This window comes from Phaenicophaeus curvirostris, chromosome 13 (genome assembly GCF_032191515.1).
Source record: "Phaenicophaeus curvirostris isolate KB17595 chromosome 13, BPBGC_Pcur_1.0, whole genome shotgun sequence".
Lineage (NCBI taxonomy): Eukaryota > Metazoa > Chordata > Aves > Cuculiformes > Cuculidae > Phaenicophaeus > Phaenicophaeus curvirostris.
Window position 1 is genome coordinate 15,840,691 of NC_091404.1, and position 27,563 is coordinate 15,868,253.

At 50.2% G+C, this 27,563-nt stretch overlaps 1 protein-coding gene across 3 annotated transcripts in view; it reads left to right on the forward strand.

Annotated features, from left to right (window-relative positions):
• Positions 1 to 752: 752 nt before the first annotated feature.
• Positions 753 to 27,563, forward strand: part of PCDH19 (protocadherin 19) — a 116,278-nt gene continuing 89,467 nt past the window's right edge. For all 3 annotated transcript variants that reach the window (XR_011338430.1, XM_069868091.1, XM_069868092.1), the window contains exons 1-2: positions 753 to 3,108; positions 6,135 to 6,462. Coding sequence is in view for 2 of the 3 variants with exons in the window: in XM_069868091.1 (XP_069724192.1) it covers positions 968 to 3,108; positions 6,135 to 6,462 (2,469 nt within the window). In the remaining variant the exon portion in view is untranslated. The remainder of the gene's footprint in view (positions 3,109 to 6,134; positions 6,463 to 27,563) is intronic.

The window sequence follows — 27,563 nt, forward strand, 5'->3', positions numbered from 1 at the left end:
CGCGGCCGCGCGATGGCGCCCTTGTGCCTGGGAAGGCGCAGGGTCCGACGGCGCGGCCGGCGCGGGGCGGGGCGGAGCCAACGGGGGCCGCGCGGCTCCGGGGCGGCGGCTGCACCGCGGGACGCGTCCCGCCGCCTTCCCCGCCGCTGCGGGCTCCCCGCGGGCTCCCGGCTCCTCTTTTAAAGGAGGACGGCGAGCCTGGAAGTTCGCGGCTCCGACCGGCCCCGGCGGCGTCTTCGCAGACCCGGGAACGAGAGCTCGGGGGGGGCGGGTTGGGGGGGGGAAGCACCGGCGCGCGGACACCGGGAGGTCGATTTCATTTTTAAGTGAAAACGCTTCCGCGCGGCTTTTTCCCACGACCGGCGAGCGCGGCCGGGGCCGGAGCCGCCCCAGCGGTGCCGGTTCCCGCGGCGGGGGTGCGGGGCTGCCGGAGCGGGGCGGCCTTTCCCCAGAGGCGGGTCGCGGGGAAAGCGTCCGAGCGGGCTCTCGGCCTCCCCGCCCCCCTCCCCGGGCGTCGGCGGCGGCGCTGCCGAGGGCCCCGCGGGTGAAGGCGGCGGCGGCGGCGACCCCGCTCCGCACGCCGCCCGCCCGGCTCCGCGCCGCGCGCCCCGCCCTCAGCCCCGCCCCCCCGGCGCTCGGCGCGCTCCTATTGGCGGAGGCGCCCGGCGCCGGCGCCGCCCCCGCGCTCCCATTGGCCGCCGCCCCCGCGCCGCCCGCCGGCGCTCCGGACTGCGGGCAGTGGCGCGCGGCCGCCGCAGCGAGCGCCGGCGGGAGCGGGCTCGGCTCGGCTCGGCTCGGCTCGGCTCGGCTCGGCTCCCCGGCTCCCGCACGCCATGCCCGGCCCGGCCGCGGCGCTAGCGGCTCGCGGCGCCTGAGCCCCGCGCGGGGAGCGCGGCAGCCGCCGCCGCCGGGCGCTGCGCGCATGAGAGCGGCGGGGCCGTGAGGGCGGGCGGGCGTCGGGGCGGCGATGGGGGCTCTCCCGGCGCTGCTCGGGGCCGCCTTGCTGTGGGCCGGCGCCGGGGCTCTCGTGAACCTCAAGTACTCGGTGGAGGAGGAGCAGCGGGCGGGCACGGTGATCGCCAACGTCGCCAAGGACGCCCGGGACGCCGGGTTCGTGCTGGACCCCCGGCAGCCCGCCGCCTTCAGGGTGGTCTCCAACTCGGCCCCCCACCTGGTGGACATCAGCCCCGGCTCCGGGCTGCTGGTGACCAAGCAGAAGATCGACCGGGACTTGCTGTGCCGGCAGAGCCCCAAGTGTGTCATCTCGCTGGAGGTGATGTCCAGCTCCATGGAGATCTGCGTGATCAAGCTGGAGATCAAGGACCTCAACGACAACGCGCCCAGCTTCCCCACCGACCAGATCGAGCTGGAGATCTCGGAGACGGCCAGTCCCGGCACGCGGGTGCCGCTGGAGAGTGCCTACGACCCGGACTCGGGCAGCTTCGGCGTGCAGAGCTACGAGATCACCCCCAATGACCTCTTTGGGCTGGAGACCAAGACGCGGGGCGATGGGTCCCGCTTTGCCGAGCTGGTGGTGGAGAAGAGCCTGGACCGGGAGACTCAGTCCCACTACAGCTACGTGATCACGGCGCTGGACGGCGGCGACCCACCCAACTTCGGCACGGTGGAGCTCAGCATCCGCGTCATCGACTCCAATGACAACAACCCGCTCTTCGAGGAGCCGGCCTACACCGTCAGCGTGCCTGAAAATGCCCCGCTGGGGACGCCGGTCATCCGCCTCAACGCCTCCGACCCGGACGAGGGCACCAACGGGCAGGTCCTCTACTCCTTCCACAGTTACGTCTCTGAGCGGGCCCGGGAGCTCTTCCAGATCGACCCCCAGAGTGGCCTTATCACCGTGAGCGGTGCCATTGACTATGAGGAGGGTCACGTCTACGAGCTGGACGTGCAGGCCAAGGACTTGGGGCCTAACTCCATCCCTGCCCATTGCAAAGTGACCATCAGCGTCCAGGATGCCAATGACAACCCGCCCCTTATCAACCTGCTCTCTGTCAACAGCGAGCTGGTGGAGGTGAGCGAGAACGCCCCTCCGGGGTACGTCATCGCCCTGGTGAGGGTCTCGGACCGCGACTCTGGGGCTAACGGGCGGGTGCAGTGCAAGCTCCTTGGCAATGTGCCTTTCCGGCTCCAGGAGTATGAGAGTTTCTCCACCATCCTGGTGGATGGGAGGCTGGACCGGGAGCAGAGGGACCAGTACAACCTCACCATCCAGGCCAAGGACAATGGCGTCCCCTCTCTGCAGGCTACTAAGTCCTTCACCGTCAAGATCACCGATGAGAATGACAATCATCCCCACTTCTCCAAGCCCTATTATCAGGTCATCGTGCAGGAGAACAACACGCCAGGGGCCTACCTCCTCTCAGTCTCAGCCAGGGACCCTGACCTGGGCCTCAATGGCAGCGTCTCCTACCAGATCATGCCCTCGCAAGTCAGGGACATGCCTGTCTTCACCTACGTCTCCATCAACCCCAACTCTGGAGATATCTATGCTTTGAGGTCCTTCAACCATGAGCAGACCAAATCCTTTGAGTTCAAGGTCTTGGCAAAAGATGGGGGTAATCCCTCTCTGCAGAGCAATGCCACTGTCAGGGTGATTGTCCTGGACGCCAATGATAACACCCCTGTGATCACAGCTCCGCCGCTGGTCAACGGGACCGCGGAGGTGTACATCCCCAGGAATGCAGGGGTCGGCTACCTGGTGACGGTGGTCAAGGCAGATGACTATGATGAGGGTGAAAATGGCAGACTTTCCTACGAAATGGTGGAAGGAGACAGAGGGTTTTTTGAGATAGACCAGGTCAATGGAGAGATAAGGACCACCAGAGCCTTTGGGGAGAATGCAAAGACAGCCTACGAGCTCATCGTCGTGGCTCACGACCATGGAAAAACATCTCTCTCAGCTTCTGCCTTGATTTTGATATACCTGTCTCCAGCCCTGGATGCCCAGGAGTCCATAGGACCAGTTAACCTCTCCCTGATTTTCATTATCGCCCTGGGGTCTATCGCAGCCATTCTTTTTGTCACTATGATCTTCGTGGCAGTCAAGTGCAAAAGGGATAACAAGGAAATCAGGACCTACAACTGCAGGTAAAGAAATCTTTGTTTCTGTGCACCTGCTGGGTCTGCTTTGATTTTTGCCGTCACGGTTACTTTTCCGTTTGCTGCTTTTGCTGCTGTTTACTTGGGGGGAGTGCGGTGTGAAATTTGCTTTAGGAACAAAAGTGAGCTTTGCGTCTCTTTAAGGAAATTTCCTGTGAAGCTTTTAAAAAAAATTCTTCTCCGGGAGAAGCACAGAAATCTGTGCCGAGTAACGAATCGACTTAATTGCGCGGCTTGACAATCTGTTGCAGCATCCCTGATTTTATGCGCTCCGTGGCAAGAAGCGGGGAGAACAGTTTTACAGCGGGATGGCTCGGTTCTCGTGGCCAGCCCCGTGTCCCCAGCGCAGCTCCCTGGCATCCCGAGGAGATGAAGCCCCAAAACCCACCCCAGCATCCCCGCAGCAGACGGGGTGAGCGGCCGTGGTGGCATCCCTTGCTCGCCGTTCAAAAGAGCCATTGTGCGCCCGATGCGGCTCCTCTCCATGGCTGATGATGGGGCCAGCTGGATAAAATAGTGGTGAAAATCACTCAGTTCCCTCCCCCCAGTGCATCGCCCCGGCCGCCAGCGTGGCTGCTTGGACTGGGAGCGCTGGGGCGAGCGAGGATTTTTGCAGCGCTGCGTTATTTTGCCCTGGCTGGATGCGTGCTCCTAGGTCCGAAATGCTGGAGGGGAGGTCAGCCCTGTGCCCTGAGCTGCTGAAAGGCTGATAGGGAAAATCCAGTCCCCTGAATATGTAACAGCCCCGCGATTATTGTCTCTCTTTTACTATTCTCTGTGTTACACAAGTTAGGAGACAAATGCTAACCACACATGAATATCAATCAGATGCCATAAAAGAGCAGCTGCAATGCCTCATAAATGGTTTAATCCTGTTACTAGTGAAATAGCCATGACTTCTCCATTCCTTCGGCACCGAGTCGTTTCAGAAGGGAGGGATGGAAATTAATTTTGCTCTACCTTGGAAACGCACGCTCGCCCCCGGCAATTCTGCGGCGCAGGGGGATGTGCGGTCTTTAAAGTTTTATTTACGCAGAAATAATGCCGGAGAGTTTCGCGTTTTCACAGTGCAAAGTGCATTTATAAGCCTTTTTGCTCGATGGGGGAAAAATCGTCTGCAAATAAAGGTCGGTCTGTGCTGTATTATGGGATGCCTAGCTTCAAGTGAAAGCTCTTATACCAGATTTCTTGCCAGCTCGGCCCATTAAATAAGAATAGGACCTGAATGGATAAAAATCACGTCGAGGTGGTGCCCCTAACAGCTTCACACATATGTATAAGCCCTGGGTTTACAGTGATGGCTTAGGGATTAATGAAGTGCAGTTTAATTAAATAATTGGTCAATAGAGAAAGGGCAGCAAAATGAATGCCTGCAGGAAATAATTGGGCTCTCACATTGCCAAACTTAAACATTTAGGTAAACAAAACAATTAAAGCTTCATCAAGCATTGTTAGACGAGTCAGCAGCATATAGATTGTTGGCTCAACAGAAATCCCTGCCTCCCCTGATTTATTTGCACGCTCAGAGGGATGCACGGGCTGTTATCAGTGTGCATCTGAGCAGGAGAAGTCAGCTGCAGAGCCGGAGAAGCACCAGGTAGGCTCAGCAGTGGCTGTGGCCATGGGGCACCCTCTCCTTGCTCTCCGTGCATGCCTTTAGGCTTTGCAGTTCCTTATTTTAGCGGTTCTTGTCAACAGCAGCTGGAGAGTCTTTGTAAAATGTGTGAATTTATGAGGCACATAAGGTTAAATGAGAGCAGTTCGACTTGGTGGCATTTTCATGCACAGGCAATTAGCTTTCTGGAACAAGAATATTTGTCCAATATTTGCCTTTCTAGATAAACTGTATTATTTATTTGTCCCACTATTTCTGTTGCATCTATTGGATTTTTTCTTTCTTTTTTTTTTTTTAAATGCTGTTATCATCACAGGTAGAGGAGCAAAGTCCTGACTTTCAAATGTATGTTTCTGACTGCGGGTAGCATCTGATGTGCTTCCCTGGGAAATACTGAGTTTCCCAGTGCCATGCATGTACAAATTCATCTGTGGGACATTGATTGTGGCTGTGTTGCTCCCTATGGAAACAGGAGCCACTCTGAGTCGAGCGTACCCAGTTGACATGCAAGGTGCAATCATATTTGTCGTTGTTTGCTCAGGTGGTGTTTTATGATAACTTTTTTACTCTGGTGTTTTACAGAAGGCATTCAAGGCACTTCATCAGTTGATTCTTTTGGCAGGTGGGAAGCAAAGAGGGAAAGAAAGGCAAGGGAAAATCAAGCTTGCAGTAAAGAAAAGGAAGGTCAAAAAGGATCATTTCTCTTTGCAAAACACAGTTGTTGCTCTCCGATTTCTGGAAGACAAAAGCACTTCTCTGCAGAAGCGGGTGTGCGTGTTGAGTGAGGGAGGGATAGGACTGTTGGAGAAAAGATTTCAAGTTATCAGGTATTATCAGGAGACAGTCAAAACACCAGCAATTTGGATAAAGCATTAATAAACAAACAGCTTTTGGAGTGTGAGAGAACGGAGCTTGCCAGCTAGGACTGCTTCTGGGTCTGCTTTATTTATTGCTATGGAAAATGAACTGGGAAAGAAATCCGCTATTCATTTTGAATTTTCATTATGGAGACCAAATTAAATCACATTTTTAAAATCCTTATTATGCATGGAAATGAATGCAGGTACCCTTTTCAGTTCATGGATTTTAACATCTCCATTTTTCTCTTCTGCAGGCTGGACTTTACTTCTAGTAACTAAATATCAGCAATTATAAACATTAGAGAAAAACAGAGGCGTTCTCCTTTCCCGTTATTTTTCATATTTGACCTGAAAGCATTATGCATATGAAAATAAGCTAAAGACTGTGTCGTGCCATCAGACCCAAAACATGACGTAATGTGCATGACTAAGAAGCCTACATGGAGATGGGGGCCAAGCCCTCTGGGTTCCTGCGTGTGTATTTAGCGGGACAGGGTTCAGGATGCTCTCAGCTATTCATTTACCTTCTCTCCCCCCAGAATCGCAGAGTACTCCTACGGGCATCAAAAGAAATCAAGCAAGAAAAAGAAAATCAGCAAGAACGATATCCGCCTGGTACCGCGGGACGTGGAAGAGACGGATAAAATGAACGTTGTGAGCTGCTCCTCTCTCACTTCATCCCTGAACTACTTTGACTACCACCAGCAGACCCTGCCACTGGGCTGCCGCCGCTCCGAAAGCACCTTCCTCAACGTGGAGAGCCAGAACAACAGGAACGCCACTTCCAACCACATTTATCATCACACTTTCACAGGGCAGAGTCCCCAGCAGCCCGACCTCATCATCAACGGGATGCCGCTGCCAGAGGTGAGTACGTGTGGGCGTTGGAAACGGCTTTGCTTGTGGACCGTGGAGTGCGGGTCTGTTGGTGTAAGCGCTGCTGAAACGATGCCTCGAGTGAACAGGCAGTGATGGTTTCTGTGCGTTGGACACGCTGGGGCAAGGGAGCGACGGAGGATGAGCAGGGGAGAGCAGAGGCTGCCCAGCTTGTGGGTTCTGAGGCAGCCCTGACACGTATTTGTGGGTGGCTGTTTTGCCCTCAGGCACTACAGAGAACCCTTGAAATGCCAAGGCAGGGATGCATTTCTGGGCCAGGCCAGGCTGCCACCGTGCTGTTGGGAAGGTGGAGGTGGCTGCTTTGTAAGTGGATTTTGAATGTGGTGCTGCTCAAGGGAAACAACACTCTTTGCCTTCACAGGAGTTTTTTAAAAGGTTGTTGAAAGTGGTGCTGGTGGCTGTTTCTCTGGAGGCAGCGGATCGCAGTTGGGATACAGGCAGAGCCGAGTGCCCCGGTGTGACTGTGTGTGTGCCTGGCCTGGGGCTGTCCCCTCGCCGCTTGGGACAGGCTCACGCTGGCTGTTGAGGGATGCACAGTACCTGCTGCAGGCAGGGAAAGGGACTGCTCGGATCCACGCCATCCTCATCAGTTTCTTCTAATTTATCGGCTTTCCTGTACATCACAGGCATCATTTAATGTTGCTTGTTTGTCTCTCTTTGAATTATTGTTTGGTATTAAGCAAAACAATCAAAGGTTTGTCATGTTTCCTGCTTTGAACAGAATAACAAAGCTGAAAAAGCAGCTGAAATATTTATGGCTTGCTCTGTTTTCAGTTCAGTGTGCTGGTGTAAATGCAAAATGATGCTGCTGAAGACAGTGGAGCTGCTTCAGATTTGTACTTGCTCTGCAGGGCTGCTGGAGAGGGTTGGTGCTGGTGGGCCTGATCCTGTAGTGTTTGTATTGGCAAAACGCTTGTTGAACTCTGGTGTTTAACCTCTGCTAAGGCTACAGAACCAGTTCCTGAGAGGTCGCATACTGGTGTTGGCCCAGCTTTGGGGTGCTCACAGCCCAAATGCCAGTAGCTCAAAGCAGAGGCACAGTTTTTAATGACAAGACAGTCAGGAGGGAGCTGTCAGGATCTCTGTGACAGATCGTAGGCACTTAGCCTTCTGTCCAGCCTGCATTTTGAGTCTCTCCTGCCCTTGCATGTGCCGGTTTCTTGCCATACAGCATTGCCTTTTCAAGATAACTGCTGAGATGCTGCAAGGAGGCAACTTCTGCATGTCTGTTCCAGCACACTCCAGTGCAGCTGCCTGCGTTTGAAAGGCTACAGTGTGAGTGACCCAGCACTGGTCCCAAGAATTAAAGCTTGATTTAACTTCTGGTGTTGGTATAAAAGCTGTAATAGAGTTTCTTGGCAATAACTAAATGGGAATGACCTGGATATAAGCACTTGTATATTCTGCTTGCGTATATCCAGCCACAGAGCTGAGCAGACTGTGCTGCTCCCAAATGCCGTGATGGGGAGAGGCACGGACTTGGAATTCGAGTCTGGAGGGGAGCAGTTTAGGATAAGCTTGTGCCTGGTTAAATAAGGCAGAAGAGCTGCCACCAAAGCTGCCTGCTCCTTGTGCTGTGCTCACGCAGGCTGGGGGTGGAAAACACCACCCATCACATACTGAGGGATCCCCATCGATGCTCAGATTTGCCTGTGCTCTTCCCTGAGTACCAGCTGGGGCTCAGGGTGCCCAGCTGTGTGGGAGCTACGAGACTGTGGGTGACCATTGCTGTTGAGGTGCTGACAGCATTCCCTGAGGAATTCCTCCCTCTCTGGACTGGTGTCTTTTGTAGAGGGGTCTCAAGCACATCTCTGGCTGGTGCCTTGCTGAGGGCACCAACCAGTAGAGCACCCTGTCAGCCTTTGATTCACTGTCAGAGACAAAATTCAGTTGTAAAATCCATCACACGTCAGCATTAGGCAGGAGCTTGCGCCAGTAGTGGAAGACCTGTGGTGCCAGCAGGGAGGGAAAGACCATTGGGAACATCATAGCTAAGCTGATAAAGTTAACAGACAGCTGCAGGCAGAAGGCAGCGCTGCCCGTATTCCTCCTTGACACAGCAGTCAGCCTGGGGTCCAGTGAGATGGGCTCTCCAAGGGCCCTCACCGCCTTGGACATCCTTCTCTGAGGGAGCTGGGATGCTTGTTGCTTTTCCCTGTGCCTCCACCTTCCACATTTCCTCATCACTCATGCAGGTGGGATGCATTGCAAAGGGCTGGTGCCTCACCTGGAGAAACAGATTTGTCTCTTGTAACGAGTGCTAAGGAGCATCAGCTTACACTGTGCCCTGCGAGCATTCAGGAGGGCAGCTGGTGGCTCTCCAGCCCTGCTCGGAGACCAGCAGCTCTTGGGTGGGTGCTCTTGGGAAGAGCAGCATGTCCTGGCACAGGTCTGCTTGCTCCCTGGGGATGCTTTTGAACAAAAGGGCAGGGCCAGGATTCCGGGAGGAGTGAGAAATCCCAATTGGAAGCTGCTTGGAAGTTTGGTTTAGGGTGGGAACTTCTCTTTTACTTGGCAGAGAGCCTCCGTGTTATACTTCCAGATGTTGCAAGAGAAGTTATCCTGTTGGCAGTGTGGATTCAATTGGCTCCTAAAAATCCTGAGGGTCAGGAGGTTCAGAAGTGACCAGCGTGATAGCCCTGTCCCAGCATGCAGGGTGACGCGGAAAGTCCTTAAAAGATGCTTCCATGGAGAAGCAGCCTTGTACCCACTAGAGCCTGTCGGTGCCTTAGCAGGGCTTATGATGTGATGATATGCGTATGAAGTATGCTATTGGATCACCTCCAGGTGACGATGATTTAATAAGTTAAATTCCTGCCCAAGTCCAAGGTTTCCAGAGCCAAATCATTCCCTGCAGTGCATTCAGTGGAACTTTGTCTGGGCTGGTTTGAATCGCCTCCAGTGACGAGGCTGCTGGTATTTCTCTTGGGAGCTTTTACAAGGTGTCAGCATCGGGGAGATATCGCTGCCGCTCCACCTGGGAGTGACTTTTCCTGGTGGGAAGGCAAAGCATCTGTTGATAAAAGATAAAATACAGAGGTAAACGTGTTGCTGGTGGTGTCGCTTAGCATATGATGGTTTTGGCTGGGAGTATGCGATTGCAGATGCGCACTGCCCTAGCAGTGGTAGGTTTGCTTTGGTCTGATGCGTAGCTGGTCTTTAATGTGAGGCTCATTTGCTTTAACAGTCAGGAACCTTGAAATAAAAGTCCCTAAGGATGGGTTGTTTGTGGAGCTTCAGGAAATGTTTCCTCCTGCTCTGTGGCAGCGGTACGTGCAGTGGCAGGTCTCGGGTCTGGCAAGTGCTGTGCCGGCAGTAATTGGGTTTGTTGGTACTCCCCACCTTTCCCTGCTGGTCCATAAAGAATTAAACAGCAGCATCTGTGGGGGCTGCAACCTGAGTATGACTGCAAACTGAGCATGCAAAAAGAAAGTTTAAGACGACCCTTGAAAAGCTTTTCCCCTTGGGTGGGGGCCAGGCTCAGCTGCTGGCTCTGCTTGTTGCACGGCACAGCTGCCAAGAGAGCATCGGGAGGTGGTGGTAGGTGTCCTGGAGGGGTGTCCTAGCCCTGGTGGGGTTCACTCGTCCCTTGGGTGCTGGGGTACCACTCAGGGACCCCTTCCTGTGGCCTTTTAGCATCGTTGTGGCTGTCGGCAGTGATGGCAAAAAGAGTTTGTGAGCAGTTCTGGTGATGGTGGCTGACAGCGGGAGGCTTGGCCCCTGTTAGTATTTCGACTTGTTTTGCAGGAGGGAGAGTGGGACATGTTGGAGCTGCAAGGGCATTGCCGGTCAGAGGCTTTGCTGCTGCTGAGGGCTTTTTATTCCTTCCTGCTGAGGTGGAGGAGAAGTCAGCTTTGAAACCAAAAGGGCTTGTTGTCAGGTTTCGCATGTGTATTACTGGAAGTTGTACCAGGAGATTAAAACCCCAAATTAATAGGAGCCATTAAGCGGCTTCCTTGATAAAAATGCACATTGCACTGGGGTGATGTGGAAACCGGTCTGAATGCTGAGCCTTTTAGGATCCCTGGGACACGACTTGCATGTAGAGTAGCCACCCTTGGGTAACACTTACATGCCTGGATTTTGGCTTCATGGTTTTAAAAGAAAACAATGTGCATGTAATGGCTGCATCTGTGTTTCAGAGATAGTTTTACATCCAAAATCTGTGCCACTTTGGGAAATTGTGCCAAAGCGTCGTGGCTGCCTCAGCAGCTTGCGCTGCCCCTCGGTCTTGCCCAGGGCTGCAGTGGTGGCTGGTCCCCAGCAGGATCCAACGTAGGAGAGATGAGGAGGTGTGAAATGAGACCTTATTTGAGAGGTTGGATGTTCGAAGATGGAATTAGAATGGAGGTTCAGGGCTGGCTCTGAGCTCCAGCGTGGCTGTGTCATGCCAGCAGCAGGGAAGAGAAGCTGCAGTGCTGATGTTACACTGTAAGCAGGGTGTGGATTAGGCATGGCTTTGCTCTGGTGCTGCTTTTGTAGGTCCTGCTGGAGAAGGTCAAGGTGGAGCAGCCACTGATCCAGCAGGACTCAAGTCCTCCAGGGACCTTCATGCCTGGCGGCTCCCAGACCCAGGTTCAGGGTGTTGTGGCCGTGGTGATCCGCCACCTCCCGAGCCTGGTTGCCACCATCAGTAAGATGGGGAGTTACTGGTTTTAGTGATAATCCTGGTCTAATCCCCAAACCTTGATACACTCCTGCGTAATCCTCACTCGCACTGGTTTCGTTTGTGCTCCTTGTGGCCATGGGGATTATTTGAGCGACAGTTGCAGGATAAGGCCCTGGTGGTTTCAGATAGGCTTTTTACTACCTGGAAAGTGTTCTACTCACTGTTGGAAATGGTTTTCTGAGCACAATAGAGCAATTTTCGTTTCAGGCAGCACCGGCAGTTTTTGCTCTGGCTATCTGGCGGTGTTAACTAAAGCACATTTCTACAACACACAAAGATTTTTGTTTTGTAAGAAATGAAATCAGCGTGGCTGTTCCTCTTTCTCTGTCATTTCTCTACTTGTCAATTCTTTCTTCCCCTCCAGCTTATCCTCCTCTTCTCCACTAGCCTTAAAAAGCCCCCAAAGTGTCTGTTATAATCACATTTTGTGTGTTACAACCAGAATGAATGTACTCACTTTAATATGCTGGGTTTGAGGAAATCAGTTTCTGTCTGGTATAACAGACAATTTGTTATAAACCATGCCATTTATAAGTGAAGGGCCTTGCTTTAGTGTAACACTGGGGAAATGTCATGATACATAATTGGAAGGGATTTGGCTTGCTTCTGAGTAATACTGTGTATAGAGCAGGAGAAAGAAAAAAAGGGGAGATAATTTCCAAGCCGGAGAAAGTTTGCAGCACTGAGACATGCCAGGCTGTTGAAATGAGGCTTATTTTCAGCAGAGATAGTAATTAAAGCATTATCAGCAATGATGTTCGACTAGTCGGAAGGCTGGCTTTGCAGCAATCGTGCGTTGCCAGTCTTGTTTTCTCCTTGGGAGGTCACTGTAACTCAGCACTTTTTTGTTTCTGCGATGCGCACCGCGATGGGTAAGCACAGGTCACAGCTCCTACCTTCCTGCACTGTGCGTCTCTGTCTGGGAGCTATCTGCAGCCTTTATTCTTTGAAAGCCTGCTGAAGAGAAGCGATGCTTTCAGCTTCAGATAGCGCCTGGTTATCTCCTCCCCAGGGAAAGCTCCCTGGTCCTTGCTGGGGCAACCAGTGGGCATCCTGCACCTCCTGGGGACCACAGCTGGCAGAGAGAGGAACCCCGACCTCCCCAGGTGCTCCCCTGATTCACTCCCAATCTGCCCTGAAGTTGCAGTTCCCAGCCAGTCCCTCTGCTTAACTACTCCCAAAGTGTTTTGTGTATCACTGCACGTTCCCTGACCCCACTGAGCGTCAGAAGCTGACATTATGGAAATCAGCAGCTTTTTATTCCATTCGAGGTCAGCCTAACTAAATTATGCATCTCCTAATGTAATCACTCCCAAGTTCTCCGTTTGGAAAAATTCATTTGAATACCTTGCAAGAGAGAGAAACACGCCAGCTCCCATTCATGTTCAGCCACGTCTCTCATGGGTGGCCATGCTCACTGTGCTATCTTAGACAAGCTTGTAGTTGAACAGGGTTTGGCTTTTGGGTCAGTGATGCAGGGCTGTGACCCTATTCCAGCTTCTCTTGGATTTTCCAAGGGTTTTCCAGCCCACAGTGGGATGGGACCAAGGGCATTTGCTGCAAGGTTCTGTGGAGGAATTAGGTTCAGTTTGTGGTGTGTGGTGGCAGTAGCCAAGTTGTGTTTACAGTAAAGCTCCTCTCCTTTGATTGCAAGACCTATATATAACAATATCATGATAACATCTTTATATATATTATATACTATGTATCATATTATCTCTTATATACTGTATGCTATGATATATATGATGTAATTATAAATATAAAACAGCGTATATAGAGCTATCGTATATTGTACCTAATTATTTAAATAAGTATATTATATGTCATGTAACCACGTATATCTTTCATTTGTTTTTATGTACTTGGTTTGGGTTTTATGGTTCACTTTTGCTGAAAGCAGACGGTACTCGTTTTTGTTTTAGTAAATTTGAATTTCTGATGCATGTCTTACTTGTTGAGTCTATAATAAAAGCTCCTCCAACTATATTTACATGGCAGATAAGGATTTTCGCTTAAATTAGGGAAGATTTATAGTAAGCTTTTTTTAGAAGTACATCAAAAGGGTGGTCTTGCACACTATTTATGGCCTTTCTCGTAGCAGTTTCCAAATTAGCTCCTCTTGTATTGAGCGTTTTGGACTCTGTGGTTTCTCTCTGTCGTTTACTTTGCATAAAGCAAGCGCTGCATGCAAAAGCATGGTTAAGGCCAAGTGCTCATCACCTTTGAATAACCTCATGTGTATCTGCCTGGCTCTGTGGAAGAGCCATATTTTCCAGCTGCCATCTTCTGAAGGCCCTCCTGAGGGCTTTGAGCCAGAGAAGCTCCTCAGCCAGGTGCTCTCCCAGGTCCGTGGTCTCCTGCCCTCATTGAGGATGCCCTCCTTGGGTCTTTCCTAACTTCCCAGCAGCCAGCAAAGGTAGAGCCTGTCCACCCTTCATCCCCTGCCTGCACGCTCTCCAGTGATGAGCCCTCTGTCTTTCCTGGGAGACGTCTTCTTTTGCCCCTTCTGATGGCAGCTGCCACTCTCATGTGAGGGCTTGGATGGGGGGGACCCTGGGGGAGACCCCCAGCCCTGCCCGCTCCCTCTTCCCTGCCAGGCTGCGTATGGGGCTGGGCATGGCTTCATTTCAGTAAATGATTAGATATTGTTCCCAGTAGAGGCTATAGCTGAGTTCCAATCATTTTCTGTTAATTAAAATACAGGATGGTCTTATTTGTAGCATAAATAGTTGTAATCTGTGTACTTATAAGTGTAATTATAATTTAAATTAGAGCGTGCTCTGAATTGGCAATGGATGGGGTGCTCTGCAGGCAGCACTATCCTCCCAGGGATATGGGCAGGCTGTCTCCTGGGGTCTGCAGCGGTGCTGGTCCCCACTGCCCCCAGGAGAGCATTGCCCAGGGCTCAGCAAAGGGACACTGGGGCCATTGATGGCTCCCGATTTCACTGCTCCTGCTGGGGCAGAGCTTGCTCGTGGCACCTGTTGCAGGGTTTGCTGGAGAAGAAACCACAACGTTGTTACTTCACTGTCTACCTCTAGTTTCTACTCTGAATTTGGAAAAAAGTAATGGCTTATGTCAGCTGAACGAGTGATTAGGACCTAGCCTTGATGTGACTCTCTGCTTAACACAGAATTACAGCAAGTTCTCATTAGGCTAGGGAAGTCTTGAGTGTGGTGACTGCTCGTGCTGCAGGTATTGTACTTCACACACCCTCTGATGGAAAGCGGCACCCCAGCTGCTCCTCCTCCTTGCCCCCAATACATCGTGTAGGTCTGTGATAAATAGTGTAGATCTGTGTGCGTTGGAGCCGTGTAGCTGAGGTCCTCGTCTCGAAGCCCTGGTGGCCACCGGAGATTTGGACGTGAATCCTTCATGGTTCTCACGGGGATCTGGAGCTTGTCGGATTATACCATCTTTTGTAGTGGCAGGTGTATGCCACAGGGCAGGTTTTAAAATTCCCGTGTTGGTGGATTGCATTAACCCATCCTAAGTCAGGTATGTAAAATTCCATTAAGCGAAAACCCTCTGGCATTTTCTCACCCGTGCTTGAGCTCTGCAGGCTATGCTAATGCAGTGCGTTTGCTCATCTATTAGGAGGATGATGGCTTTAAAATAATAACATTTATCTTTGGCAGCGGACCTACAATAGTGCACGCCGAGTACAATTTTGTGAAAGGCTCTGCAGATGTTGCCTCATTCAATCTGGGTCAAAAAGAGTGCTTAGAACCATAAAGGTTAGAAAGAGATCAAATAATTCAGCGGTTTTATTGCTGAATAATGTACTTGGAAAATATCATTCACCATTATTAGACTAAGTGAGTACAGAAAACACAAGACTCAATAGTCATTTCTCAGTATTGGCTGATTTTACTGTTTTTATAATGTAGCTAAATTCCCTGTTATTGATTCTAGCATTGATTATCGATCTGAAAATCGAAATGTGTGCTGGTGGGAGGAGTTGGACAACTAGGAAATGAGGCATCTGCACCTCCCTGCAGTACCTGGTGGTGGGCAGCATGCCCACAGGGCACGTTGATGCTGCTTTTGGGGAGCTGTCAGGGTTTTGGGGAGCTGTCTTCACAAACTGATGAAAACTCAGAAACCCACCTATTTTATGTGTGTTGTTTTCCATGCTGGAGAGCTTATGTAAACTCAGTTGCACAAACCCAGATGGGCTGGGATGCCAACACCGGGATGGGGGCTCAGTGCCTGTGCCTGTGACTCCCGTCACCTGCTCCCTCCTGGACTTTTCATATTCAGATTCACATCTGGATGCTCTGGCAGCAACCCAGCTTCAGTGACATTTAGTAATCAAATCCACATGGCTGTTGGCTTAGAAACAGCATCCAAACCTGTCTACCCGGTGAAATGCTTTTCCAGGCATTTGCGAGTGGTTCCTCTGCTTTTTGGTTCAGCCCCACGTGGCTGTCGCCCCATCTGCAGAAATACCACGCTTGGGCTGAGATCCTTCCCTGTATGTTGCAGTTTGTTGCAGAGCCTGGGTTAGTGGAGACCAAAGCCATGGTCTCATACGGGTTCTTTATGCCACAATGAGCCCATGGACCAGAGCTGGCAGCATCGCTGTGGAAGCCAAGGGCTCCTGCCAGGCTGGGGCTTGCTCAGCCATGCGGCGGATTCCTTTGTTTGGAAAAAAGAAAAAGAAAAAAGAAAAAAAAGATGAATTTTGGAATTTGTTCATCTCTTGTTCTCCACACTTAGTTGTTGTCGGCATTAATATGCCATTAACACATGCTCATTATGAGGAGAATGATTATACCCTGCAGAATATGGGGGAAACCTTCATTAGGCACTAACATATTGAACTGAGCTGCAAACTTCACTTGGGAAAACTGGGAGCGATTCTGCTTAGCATCAGGTTTCCCTGGTTTCTCCTCGCTGGTCTGATAAAAGCACATCATCATCTAGCACATGTTTTGGCCACCCCACAGGGTGATGCGTGAGAGAGCCTGGCCTCAAGCACCAGGACTGAAATCCATCTTGGGACTTTAAATCCTCCTTCCCCCAGACTGAAGATGTCCTCATCAAAGCTTCTTCTGGCACATGAATAGGACATGAGCCCATGTTCCCCCTCCAAGGGCTATGCTGGCTCTTAAGGCTTAACAAGATGAAATTTCACATCCATCCACAGAGCTGGGAGATGCTGCGGGAACAGATTCGTTGAGAAAGGAGGTGTCATTTCTACATCCTCGCTTTTCACACTGTAACGACATTTTAAGCGTTCATCTGGCCTTGCTGCCTCCAGTCTGAAGCCGTAACCTGCCATGTGTGACAGGGCAATTGCTCGCCCCGGTAATGATTACAGCGGAGCCTGGCGTTGCTCCCTTGTTTGCTCGGCACGTGGCAGCTCAAGGCATGTGCGTGGTGCTCTCTTAAAGTCAATCAATAAGAATAATTGCAAGTTCAGGTAGGGGTGAGGGAGGAGAATGCCGTAGCAGATAAATATTTGCAGATTAAGACCCTGTTTACATGCAGATGCCTCTTGTGATAGGTAACAAGGGATGGACAATAAGGACTGTAAGTGGTATTTAATCAGAATTTATTCTAAAAGGGGTGATTTAATCAATTTCCATGGAGCTGGCAGCTGTCCTCTGTACTACATGTGAGCGAGCTGCTGCCTCTGTCCTTGCCCTGCTCCTCTGGTCTGCCCAGGGTTTTGCAGGATTTTGCGGTGTTGCAGTGGGGTGTTGCAATCCCATCCCCCCTTGCTTCTGCCTAGATGTAGTCAGAGGGAATCCCACGGATCAGTTTTCACCTACAAACCTCAGCAAAGGAAAAATAGCATTTGATGGGCCCCAGTTTCTCTCTGTGAAGTTGCATGAAAGCATAGCTGCATCAGGAGCATAGCAAGGCGCTAGGGGAGGTAGCCCTTTCTTCTCTTACCTGCAGCTGCATCAGGAGCAGCGATGCTGGGCTGGGAAATGCTTGCTACCTGCAGGACAGCCAGCACCCACAGGATGTGCTGGAGCTACATCTGGTTGTAGGGAGACCCACACTGCAAGTTGGAGGGTTTCTTCCTGCAGATATGAGACAGAGAGGGCTCGAGCTGCCCACCTGTGGCTTGCGTTGCCTTTGACGTTGATCCTGAAACCTAGTAATGGGGAAGTACGCCAAAACTAGAGAGCTGAGCTGTGGTTATCTGTCATTCACAGGGATGGAAATGAGGTGGTCAGGTGAGAGATCAACATGTTACAGGTCAAGCTTGGAAGCTTTTTGGTGTCTACCAGTGCCTTTATTAGCAGTAGAGTCCTTGTTTGTGGTGGCTGGCTGGCTGGCTGGCCACCCTGGCTTTCAAGGAGGCAGGTTGGTGGCCGTCCCAGCTTCACCCAACTTCTCCTTGGTTATTTCTCCTCCAGCCTTAATAACTTCTCCCTCTCTGCCCGCCTTGCCCTCTGCAGGAAGAGCAACCACAGGTTCCCATCTAATCGCATCTCTCCACATTGGTAACATGCTGTGTCCATTTGCTGGGTACTGCATGACTCATGTAATCACCATGCGAAATGCATCATTCATAAACTGTTTAGTGCGACCTTTTGTACAGTAGCACTAATTATTATTATCACAGAAGCCCAGTAAACTAGACTAGTAATTATCAGGGATTTATTTGAATGGACAGCTAAGCTATTCTTGGCAAGTTAGTCAAAGCAGTTGTCATGACAGCCACACAAATGTGTCTTATGAATTGGGTTAATTAGGGTAATTAATAACTGTTGTTTTGCCCTTTTTAACAAGGTATTGCCTAGACACTATCAAAAAATAGCAATTGTACCTAACAGAAATAGTCGTCTTCTAGCAGCAACCTTCAAATCACAGAATCAAAGTAATAAATACCTGTTGGGTTGCTGTTCCACAAAGAAATGTGTTATCCTTCTTGTGCAATAGCAGAGAGCAAAAGACTCTGTTGTAATTTTTCTGCTGAGCTTCCCCTGCTGTGCAATGTTATCTAGAGATTGGTCATTGTCATTATTGATATTATTATTTATTTTAATGGTGTGCTTCTCTGAGCCGTTGTTGCAGAAGGTTCTGTGCCATGCCTGGCTCTGTGCAGGTGGTGAGGGCAGCCTCAAGGTGCTCCCTGTTGGTTGGATTGGGCTCTACAAAGAGCAGGTCTTAAAATCAATTTTCAAGTCGTGACCATATATTATTGTTATTTTGCTGGTGCATCATCACCATCCTCATCAGGGTGGCTGGTGCCAAGCTGCTGAGTCTTCACTCTCGCTCCGCAGAGCATCTGCTTCTTTCAAAAGAAGAATTTTACTGCATAAGTGGTTTTGGTTTTGTCATGGTTGTTGCTGATACTGAGTATTGATGACAACTAAGGCTCTCAATAAACAAGTGTCACCAAAGTGCTTCAAAAGGGAAAAAAAACCCCACAGTCCCCATCTTAAGGGGGTCCTGGGGCACCCCTGCCTGCCTTGTAGGGGGTTTGCACCCTGTGATGGTGCTGGTCCTGTCCCACACGGGTGGGCTGGGTACTTGCTAGCACAGAGCACCCTTTCCCCGAGGACTGCAAGATTTGGTGCTGATTATTATAAACGGCCCAAGATTACAGATGCAACTGAGGAATATTATGTAAGTTTTGTAGAAAAATGACCTGAATAGATGAGTGAAGGCTCTGGCTGGCTCTCCAGCTGCACCGAGCCCTGTCTATTTATATCACCTCTGGGCTTTCGAAGCCCTCTTCTAGCTAAAGCTTATTTGATAACACAAGTCTTTTAAAAAGAAAAGAATAATAATAAAAAAGAAGGAAAGGGGGAAAAAAGCCTAAAGAAAACACCTCTATGGAGAAGGTAGGGTTTTAATGAAGAAATATTTTACACCATTCTTCTACAACCTTCGGGCTAATAGCCTGGAACTGGTACTCTGGCTCCTTAAAAAGCCCAACAAGACAAGCCAATTACGGCCTCTGAAACATTTTTATTTTTAGTTCCTTGTAATAGCAATTCATCCTCGGCTATGGTACATTAACTGGAAGGAACAAGAAGTAGTAAGGTTTTGGCATCTTTGTAATAACCAACGGGCTGTGTTTACCAGGCTGTTAATAACGTGGGGTGGCTGTCAGGCAGGGAGAGCAGGCAGCACGGGGATGGAGATGGGCATCCAGTCAGCACCGGAGGAGAGATCCCCTAACCTGGCAAGCACGTTATTATCATTTGTTTCCCTACAGTTTATTCTGGGAGAAAACAGGCTCCTGTTTGGCTAAATTCCTCAGTTTCCTGATGCCTTTTAGCTGGCAGCATGGCTCAGAGGGTGCTGGTGTGTCCTCAAGGATGCTGGAGCCAGTGGGACACCTCTGGGAGCAGCATGGTTCAAGGGGAGCTGAGCTGAGCTGGGTGTTGCATCCAGCTGCCCACCCATGCTCTGCACCCGGTGCTGCAGCCAGTAAGGATGGTGATGGCAGCAGGAGGAAAGGCCAGTCTTTTTCAGGTTTGCACTCCATCTCATGGCTGCAGGGTAATTTTGTGGGCTGGAGAGCTGTGTTTTCCTGCCCAAGTAGCGAAAAAAAAATAAAATGGGGAAAAGTGGTTTTGATAAATAATTTTGTTGTAAGCAAAATCCCCTTGAGGCTGAGAGTGGGAGCTGGCTGAGGCTATCCTGATTGCAAGCCTTCCCATGCAATTACAGATAAACAATGTAAATGATAACACGATGAACACACAGGGCAGTGTTCTCAGTTTTATTATCCACCATTGCTGGGGAATTTTAGCTGAAGCCAGGTGGGAGCTGCTGGTGCATGGGTTTCACTGCCAGAGCTGGATGTGCATGACAATGTGCCAGGGGCAGATATGGGACAGGATCAGGCCTCTGGTGAAGCTGTAGGATGAAATAGCCTGCGGGATGTAAGGTGATAATGTGAAGTACTTGTTGCACGCCCAAAAATCAGAGGAAATGGGGCTGGCACTGAGACACAGGACAGGACCAAAGTCCCCCTGCACCTGTCCTGGCTTCCTCAGTTGCTTGCAGGGCTGCTGCCTCCCCCTTGTCAGATTTCTCCCTCTGAAGCCTCAAAGCAGGGAAATCTTCTGGGTGCTGCCGTGAACCCCGTTGCCCGCTGCCCTGGGGTGCCTCGAGGCTGTCCCCATCACCTCTGGGATGCAGAAGGAAAGTGAGGTGCCCCGTGATGGCCATGCACGAGCGGAGCCCGGCTGCCCCTTTTGGTGCCCAGTCCCATTTTGATGTGTCCCCTGCCCCTCTGCCCACACCAGGGCTTGTGCACAGGGATGCAGCTGGCGGAGTGGCTGCCCGGGCATCTCATCACTCTGATGTGCCGAGCTGGCAGCAGCATCTCACACCTTCTCTATTTTTAGCTCAGCTGCAATGATTTTTGTTTTTTCTTTTTTTTTTTTGTTTTTCTTTTTTTATTTGCAGTGACGAATCTGTGATTTCTCCTGTTGCCTACCAAATGCAACGGCCTGACCTGCTGTTCCAGAAGGTGAATGACAAGGAGTTTTATTTAGCCCTAGTGATGAGAACATTTAAAAAAAGGTTCCTCTGTTATATTTGTTTTCATTCCTAATGGCAGGAGACAGGGAAAGGACAGTTCAGAAAGGTTTTTTAACAAATCGGTAAGTCATAGCCCATTACCTTGGGGCTGCTGATTAGATCCAGATTGTTTCTTGCACTACTTAGGGAGGGGTGTAGTCCACACTGGAAGCTGCACGCATGGATTCATTACACATCTGAAAGTCCCAGGCATAGGTGATGGGAAAAACCCCTTTTATTAGGTTTATTGGCTATTATATCCCTGCAGGGATTTTTCCTTGGCGTATCAAGCAGCTCCCCGGTGCAGAAGGCTGTGTCCCAGTGGGCTGGTGAGCTCGGCGTTGTGCCCATCAGTGGGTACACAGGAGGAAGGCTTTGCCCCCGCTGCCCCCAGATCCCTCCCGTCCCAGCCCCAGGGGGAGCACTGGGCAGCTGCTGGGGCATCGCCAGCCTGATGGCCTTTCAAAGTCCAGCCAAGCCGTCTCTACGCTCTCCTTTAGAAAGCCTTTTTGGGTCAGTATTTTGCTTTTTGATCGATTTGCGGGGATGGTGCCGAGGGGGTGCCTGCATCAGCTGTGCTGCTGGAGGGACGTCCCTGGGCTGCAGCCACCAAAGAGCTTTGGGGTTATAGGTGCCATCCGAATGTATGGTGGGTTTTTTGTTATTGATTTTTGCTCTTCATAACCATACTGTAGATTTCTGTTATGGTGACAAATTCAACCGGGTGACACTATTTGTGGCTTTGAGGAGTGTAATTATGGCTTCATTGTATGTTGCTGCTCTCAGGATTCAATTTGGGTTTCTAATCCTACACCCTTTTTCAAAATCACATCACAGCAGCTCCTTTCCTCCTGCCTCCGATCCATTTTCAGACAAAAAAATGAGAAAGCTTGTATTTATTTGGGGAGGGGACAGGAGTTCAGTGCGGATTAGTGGGCATGCCTGTGCCGTAATGCAATCTGGTTTGATACTTCTGCTCATTCTGATGAGCAGGGTGATGCTGAAGGATGAACTCTCCCAGCGATTTCTCTGCAATGCTTTTTATTTCATCAAGAGAAAATGGAGGCTGGACTCAGTTCCTTCGGTGTTTAATAATGTCCATCAGAACCAAATGCCCTTTATTTAAGCTGCAGTAATAATTAGAGGGTCGGTAGTGTTAAGCAGCCATGGAGTATGGCTCTGAGGAATGTTCATTGTGCCTCATTAAATTTGGAATTAGTGCTTAAAAGGTCAGAAATAAACATTCTGTTTATATTTCGGGGATAGTAAATCTAAATGGATGCTGTGTTTGCACATCCTCGTCTCTGCTCATTCCTGCTGAACCGAGCAAGGCACTGCTCTGTTTGGTTTAGGCAGCAATCAGTGTCTGCAAAAAAGCCCAACCCCAAAACCCAACCCTGGTTTCATTGATCAAGGGCAGGAAAATGATCTGCTGTATTACATCTAATTATAAAACATCAATATCAGATGCTAAATGCACTTACTTTTTCAGAGACGCTATGTTGCTAGTTTACAATTTGCAATCTCCTGTATTATAGGCTTTAGCAGTGAGCTGGGGTGTGGGGGAATGGCTGCAAAGGGAGATGCCAGAGGTCAGATCCTTTTAACCTCTATTAAACTTCTCCAGGTGACTGACTCTTAAATGCTCCATAATAAGAGCTGAAATACTTCGTGTTTCCCTTCCATCTTACCTGGGGCTATTGACACAGCAGAGGTGCATCCCTTTGCTCCTCTCCCCCTGGCTTGTGCTCCAGCAGTCCTGGAGTGGGCTGGAGCTGCTGCTGGGGACTGCTGCCCAGCTGGGTCCATCCCAAAGGCTTTGATGCAGGCATTGTTCACCCCATCACGTCTATCAGCATTTGCTGACTTTCCCCCAAGGTGGAAGCACCAGTAGGTTCTTTGGGTAGAGTTTGCTGGGGTGTTTAACCAAGAGTCATGAACTAGTGCTGCTCTCACATCTCTGATACCCACCATATCGGGAAGTGCTGATGCTGGAGAATGAGGAACTGTGAAATATGGGTCTGTCTTCTGTTACGTTTTTCCAGGCAGTGTCTGTGGTGCTCAGTACCATCATCCATGGTTGCAGACATTGCAGATGCCGTCTGAGCCTGAGTAGAGCCAGTGGCAAGTGTGGGAAAGGAGGAGCAGAGCTCCTCAGGTTGGTGAGGCACTGATCCTGACCCTGACTGATACTCAGAGGCAGCGGTGTCCTCATCAGCAGCCAGTAGCACAGGGGCTAATTATGTAGTGTCGTATGCAAAGGGGGAATATCAATCCTGACGTCCTTTGTGATTCTTTCCCAGCCTGGAGCTGGATCTCATGAGTCTCCTGCCAGTGTGCAGAGAAAGACCAGCTGCCTTGCTGGCCGTGAGAGCATCAGGACAAGCCCGGCTGTTCCTCTTGGGGTTGTGGGGCTAGATTTTGGTGTTCGACAGGGTTTCGTACTGTGCCTGCTCTCAGCAGGAAGGAGTCTCAGACTGCTTATTTATTTCCCAGGGAGTAAATAAGCAGCTTGCTAAATGATAATGACTTTCCCTCATTGTGGATGCATACTTCATTTGACCTGGTCCCTACTTTGAAATTTTCCCTGTTTCCCAAGTGCAGCTGGAGTGGTTTTATTTAATTTGCATGAATTCTATATCACCCGCAATATAGTTCAAACCATAAGAATTAAGTGCTGGCAAGATCTCCTAACAGGCAGCAACAGTTTTATTGCAGATGCTGGAGCCTGTGATTGACTGGTGCATGGAGAACAGGACCGAGGATACAAGAGGACCAGGACATGCAGTCTTACAAGCCCTGCCCTTCCCATCAGAGAGGCCTTGTGGAATTTTGGGAACAATCTGGCAGTTCTGTGGTCCCTGACGATGCCTGCAGCACAGAGGGAAGGTCAGGAGACTGGTGCTCCTGGTGAAGATGTGCAGCTTGATGCAGAGGATGAGGAGCCATTGCGTGTTTCAGGAGGATTTTCTGAAACTCAAAAGGAGAAATGCACATTGCAGCCTTGGAGAAAGGTCCGCTTTGATTTTTAATAATAAAGGGTGACATGCAAGCTTTATTAACAAGGCACACAGGGGAAAAAAAAAGGCTCAAGGGATAACCCTGAAAAAGTGGCGCTAAATGTGTCATTTTTATGAAGCTGATTTTGTGAAGGGTCCCTACGTGCTTTGGCAGGAGGTTGCAGCAGGTTTACAATAATTTGTAGAACGATAGAAATGTTTTCACCCAGAAGTGAGAAGAAGGGCAAAAAAAAAGCCACGCTGAGATGCTTTAAAGTCATCTTACGAGGTGGAGGCTGGCAGAAGGATGGATACTTGTCACTTTGGGTCAGGAGAGATGTGTCCAGCTTCAAACAACCATGGACTTTGCTGGCGGCGAATGTGTGGACCAAGAAGCTGAACCCTCCATCAAGAGTCCAGATCCAGACACAGTGGGGAAAGCTGGATTTTCACCTCCGTGGAGTTTTGTTTGAAAAAAAAAGCATATTTCAAATATCTGGGAAGAGGGAAGAAGGAGAAAAAGCCGGATCCTGGGCATCTGTCCCAAGGTGGACAGGCTGGAAGGGACACAGTTGTGCTGATCTGAGCCTCCTGGCATGGCCTAAAATACGTCCCTGTCCCACCCTGGGGACTGACCTCGGCCAGCATCTTCTTTTTCTCCAACAGTCCACAGCAGTGGTTGAGCCTGGAGTCACCGCAGCCTGCTGACCTTTCCACTGGCACTTGCATTAATTCCCCTTAAACTGCCTTTGGATCCTCTGGGATTTATTTCTGTTTCTAAGGCAGAGAGTGAGCAGTCGTTAGAGCAGTGCCCTGTTGCTAACTGGCTGTTTGCTAATGGAGAAGTCACCCTCCTTCCCCCTGTGATATCCAGGTCAAGAAGAGTTGTACTGACATTTGTACATCTTTTTTTTTCTTTAATTTAATGGAATTGGCAGTTCTCAACCGAAAGTGGCCACCAGGGAAAAAAAAAGTTTTAGATTTCCCTGCTGATTGCTTGATTCTGAGTGTGTCTGTTATTATATTTATATTTGTGTTGCTAAGGCAGCAACTAAATACAAGCATTTTTCAAATTGGGCACTGGCAAGCTAGGTGTTGAGCCAGGGCTCTCTCTTGATGGCAGTGACACCAACACGCCTGCTTCTGGAAGGCAAATCCCAAGCCTGAAAACCAGCAGGGTTTCTCTGCTCCAAGAGAAAAGCAGGCTGAGACTACAAACTTTATGCTAGGTGTTATTTGGTGCTTCCTGATGTCTTGAATCTATTGTTTATTCATGGCAAAGAGGGTGAGGGTCTGATCTTGACAAGCATGAGCATCCTTTATTCGTGTTACTGTGAGCAGGAAATGACAATTGGCAGTGATGTTCAGGAGGTCCTTGCTGGACCCAGGTCTGGATCTGAAGAGGAGAGGCTGGGTTTGAGGCTGGGCTTCACACTTATTTCAACAGGAGTGATGCTGATCAGTGAGAAAGTAACACTTTGCTTCTCCCAAAATAAGAAGACGAGGCCTCTTGATAATGCACTTTATGAAGAGCATACTTTCATCGTCACCAGCCAGCCTTACCTTTTCCCTCTTTTTTATGCTTTGACTTTGTTCTTTGGGCCTCATTAAGAGAGGGAGTGGATCTTTTCCCAATTAAAATGTTGACATGTTGGAGATGTTCTCCTTCCCCTTCGTTTTGCCTCTGTTTGTAAAGGATTGCATTTTGCAGGATGAACTGGAATTAAATCAAGGGAACTTCGATTGAATAATGCAAGCTATAAAGCAGCCCTTCTCCATGAAAAATCTCATTTATTTTTTATTTTTCTGTTTTGATTCCCTAGCCTGCATGGAGAGAACCTTGATGGATAATCCCATGGCTGAGGAGAGGTCTCGCAAACTGCTGGGCTGTCTTGTGCAGCGGTAGGAGTGTGCTGATGCAGGCAGGGCAGGCAGCCGACCCTCCTGCAGCCCCTCACCAAGGGTGCAAACTCACACCCTGGGGAAGCACGTTTCTCATCCTTGTGGCCATGTCACTCCTTGTTTTGTCCGAAATCTGGAAGCAATTAGCATTAATCATGCTGTTTTTGGTGGTGTGAGGGATTCGAAGCCTGGGAACGGATGCTGAGGGGACATGTGGACCAGGGAGTCCACATGGGAAGGATGTTACTCCAGTCTATCACATGTAAATCATGGGGAATTGCTCGTTGCCGAATGATTTCAGTTAGGCCAGATCTTGTTCTTTTTTTTTAGGTCAGAAATCAATAGCAAAGCTCCAAGTGATGTTGATCAGAGGGAGATTTAGCACAAGGTCTGTGTCTGGGCTGCAGCAGGAGATGTGATGGCAGCACGTGTGGTGTTTCCTCAGCCTGCATTCCCTGCAGATGGCCCTGGGTATTCCTTGGTCTCTGAAGCCTAGGCTATGCAGCATCGGTGCTCTGAAATATTTAAAGCCCTGTAATGGGTGTGTTTATATTGAAATTGGCTCCTCCCACCCACCCATTCCTCTCCTGGTTGTCCTGGGCCTGGGATGTACACGTACAGGAGAGTGAAGCTGATGGATGTAGTGGTGGGTGCAGGGTGTCTTGTGCTGCTGCAGGGCATGATGATGGGACTGATGATGTGGGGATGGAGCCAGCTGACTATCTGGGCTTGCTGAAGCCATTCCCACATCTGCCAGTGCAGGGTGATGGATGGAGGGGTTTCCCTGCCGAGCAGGGATTGCCCCAAAACTGGCTCCCAACCCTCCTGCCCTCAATCATTTGGCTGTTCTGAGCATATTTGTGGGGCTGGGGTCTCGTGTGGGGCTGCTGTGGGGGAATGCCATGGGGTAGCATCCCTCCACCAGGGTTGGTGGATAAACACAGGATCAGGCATTTTCTGTGGCATTTAAAGTGTTGGGCATCACGTATTTTAAAAATACATGTGTTCGTTTGCTCCTGAGCCCTAAGCATCAAAGACGTTCTGCAGGACTGAGGATGCAGGAACTGCAGGGACTAGTCGTTTGTGCAGTAAATCTCCTGCGTGACTCTCCAGCAGTAATTACTATGTGAAAGTAATAACTGAGCTGCGCCGAGTGCTAGGCCAACTCCCCCGGCTCGCAGCTCCTTGCATGTTTCTCTCTGGGAGGCTCCTGTTTGGTAAATTAGATATTGTGCTGTATTTCAGAAAAGGTCACACTTAACCACGCTGCCTTTGCTTTATTATCTTGGCAAAGCAGTGTAACCTCTGCCGGGGTACGATTGGATTTCACATTCGGCTCTGCTGCAGCGGCCCCACTCCCTGCATCCTGCTGTTGTGATTACGTTAGCAGCAGAGTCTGCTTTCCTTTATTTATTGAGACATTAAAGATGCATGCATTTATTTTTACCGTGTTCATAATTGCCATAAAAACAGGCCATACTATCCCAGAGCAGCTCTTTGGGAAGGAGAGCAGCTGCAAGGCTGGGACGAGGAGGACCTGTGGTGGAGAGGAGGCAGGATGGGGCTGCCAGGGCATGTGGTTATCCCTGCTTCTGTCCTGGGAGGACACTGCTGTCAACCCAGAAGAAACTGGGATAGAGCAGAGTCTGCCTCTCCTGCTGCCCAGGGTGTCTGGTGGGGGCAAGGACCGTGCCCTGGAACAGGGGTGATGCTAGTGGGAAGCCCAGTTGGGATCTCTGTGGATCAATGGGGCTTTGGATGGATGGACAGATGGACTGGGATGCCTGAGTCATACAAACAGACCTGCTTCCTCGTGGGTACCTGAAGCTCAGAAAGGATACTGGCCAGGCTGTGCAGATCCCAAGTCCCATCACACAGCTTCCACTGTGACTCACCATGCATCTCCCACCGCATTCTATCCTGTAGATCCCACCATGACCCACCATTCCACTTCCACAAATCCCACTATGTAACAGCCGCTGAACCCCACCGTG